Source organism: Ipomoea nil, unplaced genomic scaffold, assembly GCF_001879475.1.
Source record: "Ipomoea nil cultivar Tokyo-kokei standard unplaced genomic scaffold, Asagao_1.1 scaffold1043, whole genome shotgun sequence".
NCBI classification, from domain to species: Eukaryota; Viridiplantae; Streptophyta; class Magnoliopsida; order Solanales; family Convolvulaceae; genus Ipomoea; species Ipomoea nil.
In genome coordinates this window covers 2,228,030-2,242,317 of record NW_017617471.1, presented here as the reverse complement: position 1 = coordinate 2,242,317, position 14,288 = coordinate 2,228,030, and the positions used below count along the sequence as shown (strand labels likewise).

The 14,288-nt window shown below is 37.7% G+C and overlaps 3 protein-coding genes across 5 annotated transcripts; all 3 read left to right on the top strand.

Annotated features, from left to right (window-relative positions):
* The first annotated feature begins 392 nt into the window (after positions 1–392).
* Positions 393–9,416, top strand: LOC109181949 (protein ABHD18). 2 transcript variants are annotated; one of them, XM_019331932.1, is made up of 6 exons: positions 393–1,290; positions 2,445–2,529; positions 2,687–2,856; positions 2,958–3,235; positions 4,066–4,233; positions 9,298–9,416. In XM_019331932.1, the coding sequence occupies exons 1-6, from the start codon at positions 867–869 to the stop codon at positions 9,307–9,309; spliced, it is 1,137 nt and encodes a 378-aa protein (XP_019187477.1). In that variant the 5' UTR covers positions 393–866; the 3' UTR covers positions 9,310–9,416. The 2 variants fall into 2 exon arrangements, with proteins under 2 accessions (XP_019187477.1, XP_019187478.1); XM_019331933.1 differs by lacking the exon at positions 9,298–9,416 and having other exon boundaries at positions 4,066–4,345.
* On the top strand, positions 5,379–11,808 carry LOC109181952 (polygalacturonase inhibitor-like). Of its 2 annotated transcripts, XM_019331936.1 has the most exons (3): positions 5,379–5,926; positions 6,429–6,969; positions 11,666–11,808. In XM_019331936.1, the coding sequence occupies exons 1-2, from the start codon at positions 5,440–5,442 to the stop codon at positions 6,950–6,952; spliced, it is 1,011 nt and encodes a 336-aa protein (XP_019187481.1). In that variant the 5' UTR covers positions 5,379–5,439; the 3' UTR covers positions 6,953–6,969; positions 11,666–11,808. The 2 variants fall into 2 exon arrangements, with proteins under 2 accessions (XP_019187481.1, XP_019187480.1); XM_019331935.1 differs by lacking the exon at positions 11,666–11,808 and having other exon boundaries at positions 5,380–5,926; positions 6,429–7,106.
* LOC109181950 (polygalacturonase inhibitor-like) lies at positions 10,434–11,808 on the top strand. The gene is made up of 2 exons (XM_019331934.1): positions 10,434–10,976; positions 11,139–11,808. The coding sequence occupies exons 1-2, from the start codon at positions 10,490–10,492 to the stop codon at positions 11,663–11,665; spliced, it is 1,014 nt and encodes a 337-aa protein (XP_019187479.1). The 5' UTR covers positions 10,434–10,489; the 3' UTR covers positions 11,666–11,808.
* Positions 11,809–14,288: the final 2,480 nt, after the last annotated feature.

The window sequence follows — 14,288 nt, the reverse complement described above, 5'->3', positions numbered from 1 at the left end:
TTTTCTCTGTCCGTTTAACGGTCCAGGTCCACTCGGTTTGCTCCGAGAGGCACAGAAGTTGGCCCAAAAGGAATCGTCACTTGTGAAAATAAAACTCGAGTTATCCCAGAATTCTCCCCCACAAAGAGAGCTCATTTACCACTTGAACTACCCTGTTGGGTTAACTTTAAAAGTTAATTCCACTGAAAGTCCATTGTTTTGGTGGTAATTTCAAATTTAGTTACCATTCCTCACATCCTTATCCGTATCCTTTGTTTTTGGATGTTTCACGCAACAAATTGGATTTATTTATTTTGTGAAAACGCTACAAATTTATACATGAATTTATATATTAAATATATTTAGTGGGAATATAACTTTTTTGGATATAAATTATAGGATTAGGAACCCAATAATCTTATAATCTACGGATTACTATTCTGTCTTCCACACCGGTATCCTCTCTGCCCACTGTTTTTCTCCGCAAATCCGAAAGCTATCTCCTTCCTTCTTTCTTCTTCCCGCATATTTCTCCAAATTTTCTTTAGCTTTCAATTCCTTTTTTTTTCCCAATCCAACACAGTTTCAATGTATATACCCATAGATTCACAAACCTTTTCGTTTTCCATCATTGTTTATTTATACTAAATCATCCTTTGGGAACCGCGGATTCGCGCATCTAGTTGTGGGCTATCCTTTGAACCTTGTATAGCCTAGATCTAACTTCTACTGATGCTTAATTGAAATTGACAGGCTGAAAACAAATAAAATTGCCTGGAATTGTGGTATTTGTGTGAAGGTGTAAAAAATATCGATACTTTGGGTTTTATTTCAGGTTTTCTAATCTGGGTATATTTGGAATTGGTGTAAATTGATAGGAAGAATCAATGTCTGTGAGGTTTCTTGGGTGGTTGGATCAAATGGTTGGATTGAAGACGGTTAGTGTGAATGTTGGGATGCTCCATTATGTGCTGGATCATGTGTATGGAGCATTTGTGCACAGAACAAATATTAGCCCTCCCTTCTTTTCCAGAGGGTGGGGTGGCTCAAAGCTTGAGCTTATAGAAAGAATGGTAAAGCAGCTCTTCCCTGGTGTGGAAGGCCAGAACTGGCCCCCCACATTGATGCAGCCCAGTTGGAAAACAGTTTGGGAGTCCAAGTCTGCTTGTCTGAGAGAAGGGGTGTTTAAGACTCCCTGTGATGAGCAGCTTCTTAGTGCCTTGCCTCAGGAGAGTCATACTGGCAGGGTTGCCTTTCTTGTGCCCAAATGTGTGCCTCCAGATAGAATGTCCTGTGTGGTACATCTAGCAGGTAGCATAGTTGAATTACTTTTATGGTTTCTTTATTTGATGCTGAATTTTGGTTAATTGACTTAATTCTCAATCTGTTTATTTAGTAGAAATTTCCTGTTCTCTGATTTGCAGCTTTTAAAGAACAGTATAATTGTATTGAGATGGCTTTCTAGCCTTCTAGGGTTGAATTCTCATCACTAGTAGCAGTTTGTAGTTCACTATTTTAACTATCCTATCCCAAATTAAGCTACCTGGTTTGAGAATTGAAGTTTGAAAGCATGCCATAAATTGTGAAGCGTTTAGTTGGTAACTTAGTTGCTTGGCAGTTGATTCAGTAATGAGAAACAAGATCCTAAATGAAAATTTCATTTTGTACAACATATAGTTCTGTTTAGATAAGGTTGAATTCTTTTGTGGTGGTCTATTGTTGTTTGTTTACTTATAGATAGGATAAGATGCACTTAGTACTGACTTCTCAAGGATATGTGGTAGGTGCATCCATAAAAAGAAAGAAAAACTCTAAATTGATTTTAATATTTTATAGCTCCCGACATCAGAAGCACACATCAGTGAATTCTTTAATTAGTGATGTGCTAAAAACGCAATCTTTATGAACCTTTTTTCCTTCCTTTTCCTTGCACATTCCAATTCACAAAAACTGCCTTGACTATTCCCTAGTAAGTGAAACACTTGTCTCTTTAGGTCTTGTAAGAATGATATAAACAATGTGTTATTGGTTTAGTTTTTGGGCTTCATGTTCTTTTTTACTTTTCCCTTTCACTCATTTTAATGCATAGCCTCACCCTATTAAGAGTTTTGGAAGTATATAGTGAAATTTATTTTCTTTATAAGTCCAATGGTATTGGCTTGAGACTGTGTAAGAGGTCTAGGTTCTATCCTTACTCCCATTAGATGGACCTCAATTACTAAAAAGAAGAATGATATGGTTCGGGCACATTATAAAGGAATTCAAATAAATTATAAATAAAAGTTCAGGCAGTCTTCTTGTTTCATTCATCCCTACCTACTACTCTCTTTGGCAAATGGTGGAAATGGGTTCTTGATCAAGGACACTGTCTTTATTGTGATTCCCTTTCCTCCCCTTATTTTCAGTCAACATGCGGGTTAAATGTTTCAAAAAGAATTCTTGAATTGTTGGATTTGCTTTTACAGGTACAGGAGATCATACATTTGAGCGAAGATTACGCCTAGGTGGACCGTTACTGAAAGAGAATATTGCAACAATGGTCCTTGAGAGGTAACGGGCCAACTCTGCAAACAAATAGTATCTTCAAGAAATAAATGCCCGAGTTTTTAATGATTTCGTGATCAAGTGTTATCTCATCAGTTTATCAGAAGAAGGGAAGAAAGATTAAGTGACATCTGACCTATGTATAAATGTGGTGTTTGTGCAGCCCTTTCTATGGGAAAAGACGCCCAATGTTGCAGCGTGGTGCAAAACTTTTGTGCGTGAGTGATCTGCTGTTGCTAGGAAGAGTCACTATAGAAGAGGCCCGTAGTCTATTGCATTGGCTAGACTATGAGGCTGGATTCGGGAAAATGGGCGTCTGTGGTCTTAGTATGGGTAAGGCAAACACGTACCTATGCATACATACAGAACATGTTGAATAAAACTGGAAAACAATTATCATTTCAAAGTATGTTTATCTTCTATGGTGTATCTAGGCGGAGTACATGCAGCTATGGTCGGATCCTTGCACCCTACACCTATTGCTATATTCCCCTTTCTCTCTCCACATTCAGCTGTAGTGGCATTTTGTGAAGGGATATTAAAGTATGGCACGGCCTGGGAAGCACTCAGAAAAGATCTTGATGTGCAGGATAATAGTGCCATGACACTCGAGGAAGTAAGAGAACGGATGCGGAATGTGTTGTCTCTAACAGATGTCACACGGTTTCCAATCCCCAAGAATCCAAGCTCTGTTATATTCGTAGCAGCTACAGTAAGTTCTGAATCCTCGTATGTGTCTGCATATGTTTCTTGTGGAGAGTTGAATTTGAAATGACAATGTGGGTTAGATCCACATGTTACCGTACTTGGGCATTGTGGACCTTGGTCCAAAACGACATTCAGATTACGTATCTGCAGTTAACATATTGCCCCTGTTTGGTAAATGGCTATTAGCTGATAGCTGTTACCTGTTAGTTGATTGGGTTAATTTGAGGGTATAACTAGTTGATAACATTAGCTGATTGTAGAAATGTGTTTGGTAAATTAGCTGTTAGCTGATAGCTGTTTGGTATAATTTATTTTCTCAAAAAGCTAATTGAAATAGTTGCTTTGAGCAGCTTTTTGAATTTTAGCATTTTGGAGTTACAAAAAGCTAATTAACCAAACACTTATATTGATTTTTTAACCAAATCCAAAAGCTAATAGTGGTCAAATAAGCCAAAATTGGCTTATAGGCTAACTATTTTACCAAACAGGGCTATGTACCTCCATTATGTTTCTATTACGATATATAATATGTTAATTGCTGACACATAATTTGAATGCCATTTTAGACCATGGTCCATAATGCAAGGTGAACCACTGGTCCATGGTATAATTTGCCTGGTGCAGGGCCACCCTCTAAGGCCGGTACAACCTGGGTTGGCACAACACGGACCACATGTTGGCCTATGCTAGCATTGCCAATTTGACAATCACCGAGTCAAAGGCATTTAGAACCATCTAAATGACTCGAATGCAGCCTTCTGCTAGCCCTTCGAGGGTTTATCTTACGAGAATTTAACCAATTTGAATCTTCTGTTTCGATCCCTACTATTACAGGACGATGGATATATCCCAAAACACTCTGTGTTGGAACTTCAAAAGGCGTGGCCTGGCTCAGAAGTGAGATGGGTTACTGGAGGGCACGTCTCGTCCTTCCTGCTCCATAATGGTGAGTTCCGCAGGGCAATAGTGGACGGGCTTAACCGGTTACCATGGAAAGAATCTCCCGTCTGACCATAACAAACTCGGTAAGAAGACGTGTTTTCATGTAATGACTAGTTAACCCTTGTCTGTATACTGGGTCACGGCTGCTGATACCTGAAACCACGTGATAGATGATACTGAAACTCTGAAAAGTGAGCTACCCTCCAACTCTCTGTACTAGAAAGATGAGTTGGAGATGTTGATACAAAACTGTCAATTAACTTATACCCATGTTTTCATCTATTGGCCTGTTCATGAAGATATCTGATTGATCCATAACAGTGATTTGAATAATTATTTCTTCTGTTGAACAAATGTAAATTTCAAATCTGAGATGTGTATATGATGATATGCCTTGTGGCATGGGATCTTGGCTGTCAAGGGTATCTTTTGGTTTGGGGTTTTGGGGAATGTAAAAGAAGAAGACAAATTAAAGGGAATATATCATTATTGTCTTCCTTTTTCCTCATTTGCACAACCCCATCACCACCATGGTAGTGTTGTCAGCCCTCATCATCATCATCATCACTCCAAGCATTTTTCCTTTTTATGCACTTATTTTAACTTTTTTTTTTTTTTTTTTAAAGGGGAAAGTCCGAGATAAATCTGTTTAGGTTGTACATAGCTAATTGAGTCAAATCAAAAAGTCAATATACAATTCTCACATAAGTTGAATTTAAAATATCGTGATTATTAAATTAATAATTCAACCAACTTTATTTTATATATCTTTAACACATGAGATTGGAGAGGAAGGGGTGAGGTGGGGTTCACAATACCAAAATGTGACACAAAAATAGTGATCGAATAGTGAGCATAATACTCGTGTTTTTGTCAATATTCTCCCAGTCAAGTCTATCACACATGAAACCTAGCGACTACCAAGTTAACAAGTTGATTAATTTGACCGGGGTTGTTTAAAGGGGTGGCTGATTGAATAGAGGGTGAAGTAAAATTCTCATGTCTTGAAGGTCAAAGACTTAATTTTTGTCAAATACTTTTAAAAGAATATCTTTTTAATGTAATTTATCAAATATGGTTACCGGACCAATGAAAAGATGCTTAAAAAAAAAAAAAAAAAAAAAACTTGCGTTTTCCATGTTCATGTTACTGTTGAAAATTCTCCATACCATTACTGTGACTATTTTTTTACGCAATAAAAACAAACAATTTTTCCATTTAGTATTCACACAAAAATTTACTGCTTGCAAACACTGAACTGTGATAATGAACATCATCTCTTCTCGTCTCCCTTTCCTTCCTCTCTCTCTCATCCTCTTTCTCTCTCTACTGTCTCCTTCCCCGGTCGCCGGCGGCGAGCGTTGCCACCCATACGACAAGAAAGTTCTCCTGAAAATCAAGGAGGATCTAGGCAACCCCTACCATTTTGCCTCTTGGGACCCCAAAACAGACTGCTGCGATTGGTACGTGGCGAAATGCGATGAAACCACCAACCGGATCACTACCCTCAACGTCATCACCGCGGATTTCGCCGGCCAGATTCCGGCGTCCGTCGGGGACCTTACATATCTCAAGACGTTGATATTCCACAAGGTCGCGAAACTCACCGGAAACATTCCGTCTTCCGTCACGAAGCTCACCCACCTCACGTTCTTGGAGGTTAGCTGGACGAACGTCTCCGGCGCCGTTCCGGCGTTCCTCAGCCAGCTCAAGAACCTAACTTACCTCGACCTGTCGTTCAACAATTTTAGCGGTATGTTAGTATGTACATGTACAGGTTGCATATTTATATTAAAGAACAACTTTTACATTGTCTAATTACTTAAATTTATTTTTTTTATATCGTCACACATTTTTGAAACATTGATTGCTCAGTTGTTATACCGTGGACCCTGGTCCTAAATTATATATTTTTAGTATTGAAATTGTAAAGTTCTAGAATATAAATTGTGTTTCTAAGTTTTGAAAACAGTGTCATCACAAATTATAAATTTTTAAAAGATAAATTGTGAACATTTAGTATGTAAATTTTGTATCTATGGACCCGAGTGCACGGAATAATTTGCCTTGATTGTTGGACTTGGCCGTCTCAACCCAAGAATCTTGTTTTTTTTTTTAAAGAGTTAATAACTGATTTGGTCCTTAACTATAGTAAAATTACCGATTTAATTATCAACTATCATCCTTACCAAATTCTCAATTTTAAAAAATAATTTAGCTATATTATTGATTTATGTTCTCTTTAATCTCAACAGGTTCTATCCCGGAGTCTCTAGGTGAGCTCAAAAACCTAGAGGCGTTACACTTAGACAGGAACAAACTCACCGGAACTATTCCGGAATCTTTCGGGAAATTTCCCAAGGCGCCGGCTCTTTATCTCTCCCACAACCAACTCACCGGCACGTTGCCGGAGTCCTTCGCCAAACTTGATTTCGAGACTATAGACTTGTCACGGAACAAGCTAGAAGGCGACGCGTCCTTCTTGTTCGGGAAAAACAAGACTGTCCAGGTTATCGACTTGTCGAGAAACGCGTTCCAGTTCGACTTCTCCAAGGTAAAGGGGTTTTCCGACAGCTTAACCTTGTTGGATTTGAACCATAACAAGATCGCCGGAGCGCTGCCGGCGGCGCTGACGAAGATAGAAAACTTGCAGCTGTTCAACGTGAGTTATAACAGACTTTGCGGCGAGATCCCGCAAGGTGGGGAGCTTCAGAGGTTCAACAAATACGCCTATCTTCATAACAAGTGCTTGTGCGGTCCGCCATTGCCGGCGTGTTAGTGTCGATCTGCAAATCTTTTTCCGGTTTGCTGCAGAATAAGCTTGCATTAATATCTATGTAATAAGGGGTTGAATTTCCATGTGAAGTAATGGTAGCCATTTGAGCAAGAATTGCAATGCAAGTTTAATTTGGTTTGGTATGTTTTTTGCACTCTATTATTTCCATACTTATATCGCTCAAAGTGAGGAGCTTTTTGTGCGGGGTAAGCAAATGTCTAGCCTTTGTGTTCAACTAAGTTACCATGATTTACACCATCATTCCTAGATATGGCGTGGGGGCCATCAGGGTATCTTTACAACAATTGCGATAGACGACATCGATAAATTTATTCTTGCTCTTGTGTAATAACTTGCTAATAATGTTAATTAGTTGTGTTATTGTTGCGTTAAGTTTAAATGTGTAATTGTGAATGAAATATATAGTGTATATAGATAATTTTTAGTACACAAGCAAAGTTCTATGAAGTTTAGAAGGTCAAAATATTATCATCGGGTTAAAAAAATACTAAGGATACTCTTTCAGCTGCAAAGTCCCCTCTTCTGTAGAGCAAGTTGACTAGGGCATGTGGCGCTCACCTACAGGTCAGTTAAGTTGATTTGATCGTGTCATGTGATGATGCTAAAGAGACTCGAGTGAGTGTGAGAGTTGAGAAGGTGCTTCACATGCTACTTGCTCGTTCGGGTAGAGTTCACTTCCCGACTTGAAAGGTCGAGAATCAGTGAATCATTATACTGAAGTCCTTTATAACTAGCTAGTAATTAACATATACACTCTGTGTATCCTCATCACCAGCAAACTATACATAAGAGATAAATAGATCAAAATTTAGACCTTGTAAAAACTTTAAACTGTACAAATTGAAAATCATCATATTCTATTCACTCACTAAGTATCTTTCAAAGTCATGTTACCCCTTTATTAAAGTAAACTTCTAATTAATATAAGTCTTAAACCTTAAATTTATCATATATTGTATTTAGATGAAAAATATCTATTTATGAAGTGTCCAAACTAAAACGTATTATCATTTTTCGAAGTTAAGGTGTGAATAAAGACAAGAAAGCCAGCACATATATGGATTAAGTATGTTATAGACTATAGTGTTATACGAAGTAATAATAGGAGCTAGCCATCATTTTCCCCACGTGTCCACTGTTCACGGCGTGTAAAGCGCCAAGCCGACGCGGCGGCTCCGACGACTATGACAGGCCCACTTTGACGTTGGGACAGCCGAACACGAGACCGGTAAAGCTTTGTCTGTCTTCCATTAATGATTCCACTTGTTACATGTGAATACGGTCAGAGCGTAGTCAAAAATCAAAGTCAGAGCGAAAATTTAAAGCATTAAAGATTTTTTTTAAGGTGATGGGGATTATACCCGGTCTGCACGTACGGGTTATCCGACCTGGTCAAATGTGCGCCCTTAGACTCTGCCCGGTCACCCGCTCGTCTATTTCTGTACCTGTTGTTTATGGGTTATCTTGCCCGGTCAGCGGCATGCTCTAGCTTGTGCCCGGTTGCCTGGTCATCTTCATCGTACCCGTTGTTCTGGAGTCTTCCACCGGTGGTGGCCGGTGACCGTTCGGGTCAAAGGCTCCCGCAACTGTCGGAAGACACACGCCACGTGCACGGCTGCATGCTCGCCTTCTCAAGACCCGGTGCATGAACGCCACGTGTCTGCCATGCCGAAAGGCCGAGCGCAGCTCCCTAGGTCTCCTATAAATACTGCATTTATTGCCTTAGGGAAGGACTTTTTACCTACCTTAGAATTGGTATTTAAGAGGTTTCCGGTCACGTTATTCGATCGGTCAACCTAGAATTCTACTGTACTGAACTACGGTGGTTTTATCCACATCAAAGGTTATAATTAATATACATTATTGTGTATGCTATAAAAGTACTTCCTCCGTGTCTTGATTCGGTTGATGAGGTTTGACTGAAGTTTTTTTAAATATAATTTTTCATAATATTAAGTTTAGTATTAGTATACAAAATTGATATATTTAGAAATTATACTGATGAATAGTAAGTAGGACAGATGAAGTATTTATTTTTAGTATACTACATATCTATTTTTGGTGGGAAAAAAATTTAGTAATCACTATTTGCGGATGTGTATCAGACTATCAAGTAAACTTCGTCTTGTGACTTTAGCAAACAAGGGACCTCCTAATAGGCACTACCACTGGGAATTGAACTTGTAACGTTGTAGTTACCAAGTCAATAGCTTAACAATCTTGTCCGAAGTTGCCCCCATTGCATATTCATTTTTACCCTAGTATATATATATATGTTTATTTTTAATAAGTTCGTTATATTTTGACACAAGTTACTGTGGAAAAAATCTCCCGTATGACCATAACAAACTCGGTAAGAAGACACGTTTTCATGTAATGACTAGTTAACCCTTGTGTGTATACTGGATCATGGCTGCTGATACCTGAAACCACCTGATAGATGATACTGAAACTCTGAAATTAAAGATGAGTTGGAGATGTTGATATATACAAAACTGTCAATTAACTTGTACCCATGTTTTCATCAATTGGCCTGTTCACGAAGATATCTGATTGGTCCATAACAGTGATTTGAATAATTTTTCTTGTGTTGAACAAATGTAAATTTCAGGGTAATTGTCAAATCTGAAATGTGTGTATGATGATATGCATTGTGGCATGGGATCTTGGCTGTCAAGGCTTTCTTTTGTGGGGCATTTGGTTTGGGGTTTTGGGGAATGGAAAAGAAGAAGACAAATTAAAGGGAAGAAATTATTGTCTTCCTTTTTCCTCATTTGCACAGCCCCATCCCCACCATGGTAGTGTTGGCAGCCCCCATCATCATCATCATCACTCCAAGCATTTTTCCTTCTTTAAGCACTTTTATATATATATATATATATATATATATATATATATATATATATATATATATATATATATATATTACGGAAAAGCTCAAGATAAACCAGTTTATATTGTACATAATTAATTGATTCAAATCAAAAAGGTCAATATACAACTCTTACCGGAAGTTAAATTTAAAATATTGTGATTATCAAATTAATAATTTATCCAACTTGACTGAAATTGTTCTTTATCTTATATATATCTCTAACATATGAGATTGGGGAGGAAGGGGTGGGGTGGGGTCCAAAATGCGACGCAAAAAGGGTTATCGAATGGTGAGCATAACTCTCGTGTTTTTGTCAATATTCTCCTAGTCTAGTCTGTTACACATGAAACCTAGCGACTACCAAGTTAACAAGCTGACTGATTTGACTTGGATTGTTTCAAAAATGATGACTGATTAAGTGGAGTGTAGAGTAAAATTCTTGTACCCGACTTATATCTTTTTAATGTAATTTACCACTCAGATATGATTTACTCCTACCAATAAAAGTATTCTTTAAAAAAGAAGAAATCTTGCGTTTTCCATGTGCATGTTACTATGACTACTTTTTTACGCTATAAATACAATCAATTTTTCCATTTAGTATCCACACACAAATTATTGCTTGCAAACACAGTACTTTGATAATGAACATCATCTCTTCTTGTCTCCCTTTCCTTCCTCTCTCTCTCATCCTCTTTCTCTCTCTACTGTCCCCTTCCCCGGCCGCCGCCGGCGAGCGTTGCCACCCATACGACAAGAAAGTTCTCCTGAAAATCAAGAAGGATCTAGGCAACCCCTACCATTTTGCCTCTTGGGACCCCGAAACAGACTGCTGCGAATGGTACGTGGTGAAATGCGATGAAATCACCAACCGGATCATTACCCTCAACGTCATCACCGCGGATTTCGCCGGCCAAATTCCGGCGTCCGTCGGGGACCTTACATATCTCAAGACGTTGGTATTCCACAAGGTCGCGAAACTCACCGGAAACATTCCGTATTCCGTCACGAAGCTCACCCACCTCACGTTCTTCGAGGTTAGCTGGACGAACGTCTCCGGCGAAGTTCCGGCGTTCCTCAGCCAGCTCAAGAACCTTACTTACCTCAACCTGTCGTTCAACAATTTTAGCGGTACGTTACATGTTTAAGGTTGCATATTTATATTAAAAAAATAACTTTTACATTGTCTAATTATTTAAATATTTTTCTTAAAATCAAACTATTAGTATTTCTTTATACTGTCACACATTTTCTAATTATTACTCTGTATTAATTTATGTTCTCGTTAAACAGGTTCTATCCCGGAGTCTCTAGGTGAGCTCAAAAAGCTGGAGGCCTTTCACTTAGACAGGAACAAACTCACCGGAACTATCCCGGAATCTTTCGGGAAATTCCCCTCGCCGCCGCCGGATCTTTATCTCTCCCACAACCAACTCACCGGCACGTTGCCGGCGTCCTTCGCCAATCTTGATTTCGTGAGGATAGACTTGTCCCGGAACAAGCTGGAAGGTGACGCGTCCTTCTTGTTCGGGAAAAAGAAGACTGCCCAGATTATCGACCTGTCAAGAAACGCGTTCCAATTCGACTTCTCCAAAGTGAAGGGGTTTTCCAAAAGCTTAATCTGGCTGGATCTGAACCATAACAAGATCACCGGAGCACTGCCGGCGGCACTGACGAAGATAGAACACTTGCAGCAGTTCAACGTGAGTTATAACAGACTTTGCGGCGAGATCCCGCAAGGTGGGGAGCTTCAGAGGTTCGACAAATACGTCTACCTTCACAACAAGTGCTTGTGCGGTCCGCCATTGCCGGCGTGTTAGTGTCTTTTTCCGGTTTGCTGCAGAATAAGAGTGCATTAATATCTATGTAATAAGGGGTTGAATTGCATGTCATGTGAAGTAATGGTAGCCATTTGAGCAAGAATTGCAAGTTTAATTTGGTTTGGTATGTTTTTTGCACTCTATTTTTTTGACTACTTATGTCTCTCTACTTGTTTAATTATATTACTCCCCAACCAAAACATACTTTTACTAAGAAGTATTCAATTCTAATTCTAATGATTACAACTAAAATCATTTATTACTAATTCAGTATTCAATTTTAATCTTTACAACACTTGTGATGGGCAACATTGACCGATTTGTTCTCGCTAATAATGTTAAGTTTAAATGTGTAATTGTGAATGAAATATTATAGTGTATATAAATAATTTTTAGTACACAAAGTTCTGATGAAGTTTATAACGTCGAAATGTTCTCAGCGGGTCAAAAAAATACTAAAGATACTCGGCTCTTTCAACAAAGTCCCCTCTTCTCTGTAGAGCAAATTGACTAGTGCATGTGGTCCTCTGGCCTACAGATGCTATGTGATGATGTTAAAGATACTCGAGCGAGTGTGATGGTTGAGAAGGCGCTTCACATGTTGCTTGTTGGTTAGGGTAGGGTTTACTCCCCCGACTTGAAAGGCCGGGAAGCACATTTAATTACCACAACACTGAAGTCCTATATAACTAGTAATTATCATATACGTTCTATGTATCCTCATCACCTGTAAACTATACATAAGGGGTAAATAATAGATCAAAATTTAGCCATTAATTGTGAAGACTTTGAACCGTACAAATTCATAATAAATCATCATTTCCTACCCACTCATCATATCCTTCAAGGCCGTATTACCCCTTTATTAAACTAAACTTATAATATAAGTCTTGAAACTTGAATCTTTTGTCAGGTATCATATATATATTGTATTTAGATATTTCTTTCAAGTCAATGTACTCTATATTCAAGAAGAAAACTATTTGATCTATTTATGAACTTGAATCATACCATGGATCAAGGTTCACTTTGTAAGGTAAACTCAGATTCAAAATATATTATTTACATACTGAAGGTTTACAATTTACATTTTACATACACAAATTATATACTAAATATTCACAATTTACTCTTTTTAATAAATATTTAATATATAAATGATGTATTTTGAATTCGGGTCCACCCATATATAGAATAATTTGGCAATTATGAAGTGTCCAAACTACAACGTTATTATTTTCGAAGTTAAGGTGTGAATAAAGACAAGAAAGCCAGCACATATGGATAAGTATGTTATACGAAGTAATTAATAATAGGAGCCATGCATATTTTCCTCACGTGTCCACTGTTCACGGCGTGTAAAGCGGCATGCCGACGCGGCGGCTCCGACGACTATGACAGGCCCTTTTTGACGTTGGGACAGCCGAACACGAGACCGGTAAAGCTTCGTGTATGCTATAAAAAGGTTCCGAGGATTTATTTTTAGTATACTGCAGATCTATTATTGGTGAAAAAAAAATTACAGTCACTAACTGCGAATGTGTACAAGAATATCAACTAAACTTTGGCTTATGAAGTGGACAAAAGACATCATAATAAGAGCTTTCGTTACGAGTTAAACTTGTAACGTTGTGATTATGAAGTCAACAACGTAACCTGACAAACTTATCCGGAGTAGCCTCCATTGCATATTTATTGAATCATTTTTACTATACTATATATGCTCATCTTTAATAACTAGCTTCATTATATTTTGACATAAGTTCATTTTTAGAGTAATACAAACTTATTTTTAGTTTATTTTTTTAAAAATGAACATGATTTATCTTACAGTATGGACCATGATCCACAATATAATTTGTCTTAGCAACACCATATTTATGACAAGGATCCCTTTAAAGGATGCTCGAAAACTTACGAGCCTAAACTTGATTTGTCAAAGGTGAGTCGGTCATCAAATCAATTCAATAATTAAATCTTTAGTTCACATGGGCAGCTTAGTTGGTGCACTGGAAAAGACGACTAGCATTGGTCGCCTTGGTCACTTTTTTTTTCCCTAGCCAGTGGCAATGCCAATTTACGGTGGTCAACGTGACATTCAATGATCAACGGCGGTCACATCATCATAATTTTACCAGTAACATGTTGGTTATCCGTAAATAAGATTTATTTGCCTTATTTTTACTTCGTATAAGTTAAAATGCTTAATTGAACCTTTTAAAAGTTTAAACACATAAGTACTTATTTGTGTAAAGTTTAATATGTATTTGACATTTTTTTCTTAATAATAAAAAGTTAAATTTATTTTCAACGTTCAAGGAAATCTTTTATATATGTTCTTTCATTAGAAAATTGGGCCATGGGATTTGTATTGGGCAATTATTTAGCCCATATATAATTTTCAGATTGAATGTAGCCCATACGTTATTGATGTCCATCTCCATCCAGTTCAGCCCAATTCAATAATGTTCTCCACTTTGTAGTTGTAAGCATAAATTACTTTCTACATTGTAGTTGTAGTAACGTATGTTGTGTATATATATATATATATATATATATATATATATATATATATATATATATATATAACAGTGTTGATTTGTATCAGTGACTCTTGAAAAAA

Bases quoted from the DNA above. Each gene is read 5' to 3' on its own strand.
- LOC109181949 (XM_019331932.1), top strand. From the start codon at position 867: ATGTCTGTGAGGTTTCTTGGGTGGTTGGATCAAATGGTTGGATTGAAG. The intron at 1,291-2,444 runs GTAGCATAGTTG...TTGCTTTTACAG, and splicing joins CTGTGTGGTACATCTAGCAG to GTACAGGAGATCATACATTT. The intron at 3,236-4,065 runs GTAAGTTCTGAA...CTACTATTACAG, and splicing joins TTATATTCGTAGCAGCTACA to GACGATGGATATATCCCAAA.
- LOC109181952 (XM_019331936.1), top strand. From the start codon at position 5,440: ATGAACATCATCTCTTCTCGTCTCCCTTTCCTTCCTCTCTCTCTCATC. The intron at 5,927-6,428 runs GTATGTTAGTAT...TAATCTCAACAG, and splicing joins GTCGTTCAACAATTTTAGCG to GTTCTATCCCGGAGTCTCTA.
- LOC109181950 (XM_019331934.1), top strand. From the start codon at position 10,490: ATGAACATCATCTCTTCTTGTCTCCCTTTCCTTCCTCTCTCTCTCATC. The intron at 10,977-11,138 runs GTACGTTACATG...CTCGTTAAACAG, and splicing joins GTCGTTCAACAATTTTAGCG to GTTCTATCCCGGAGTCTCTA.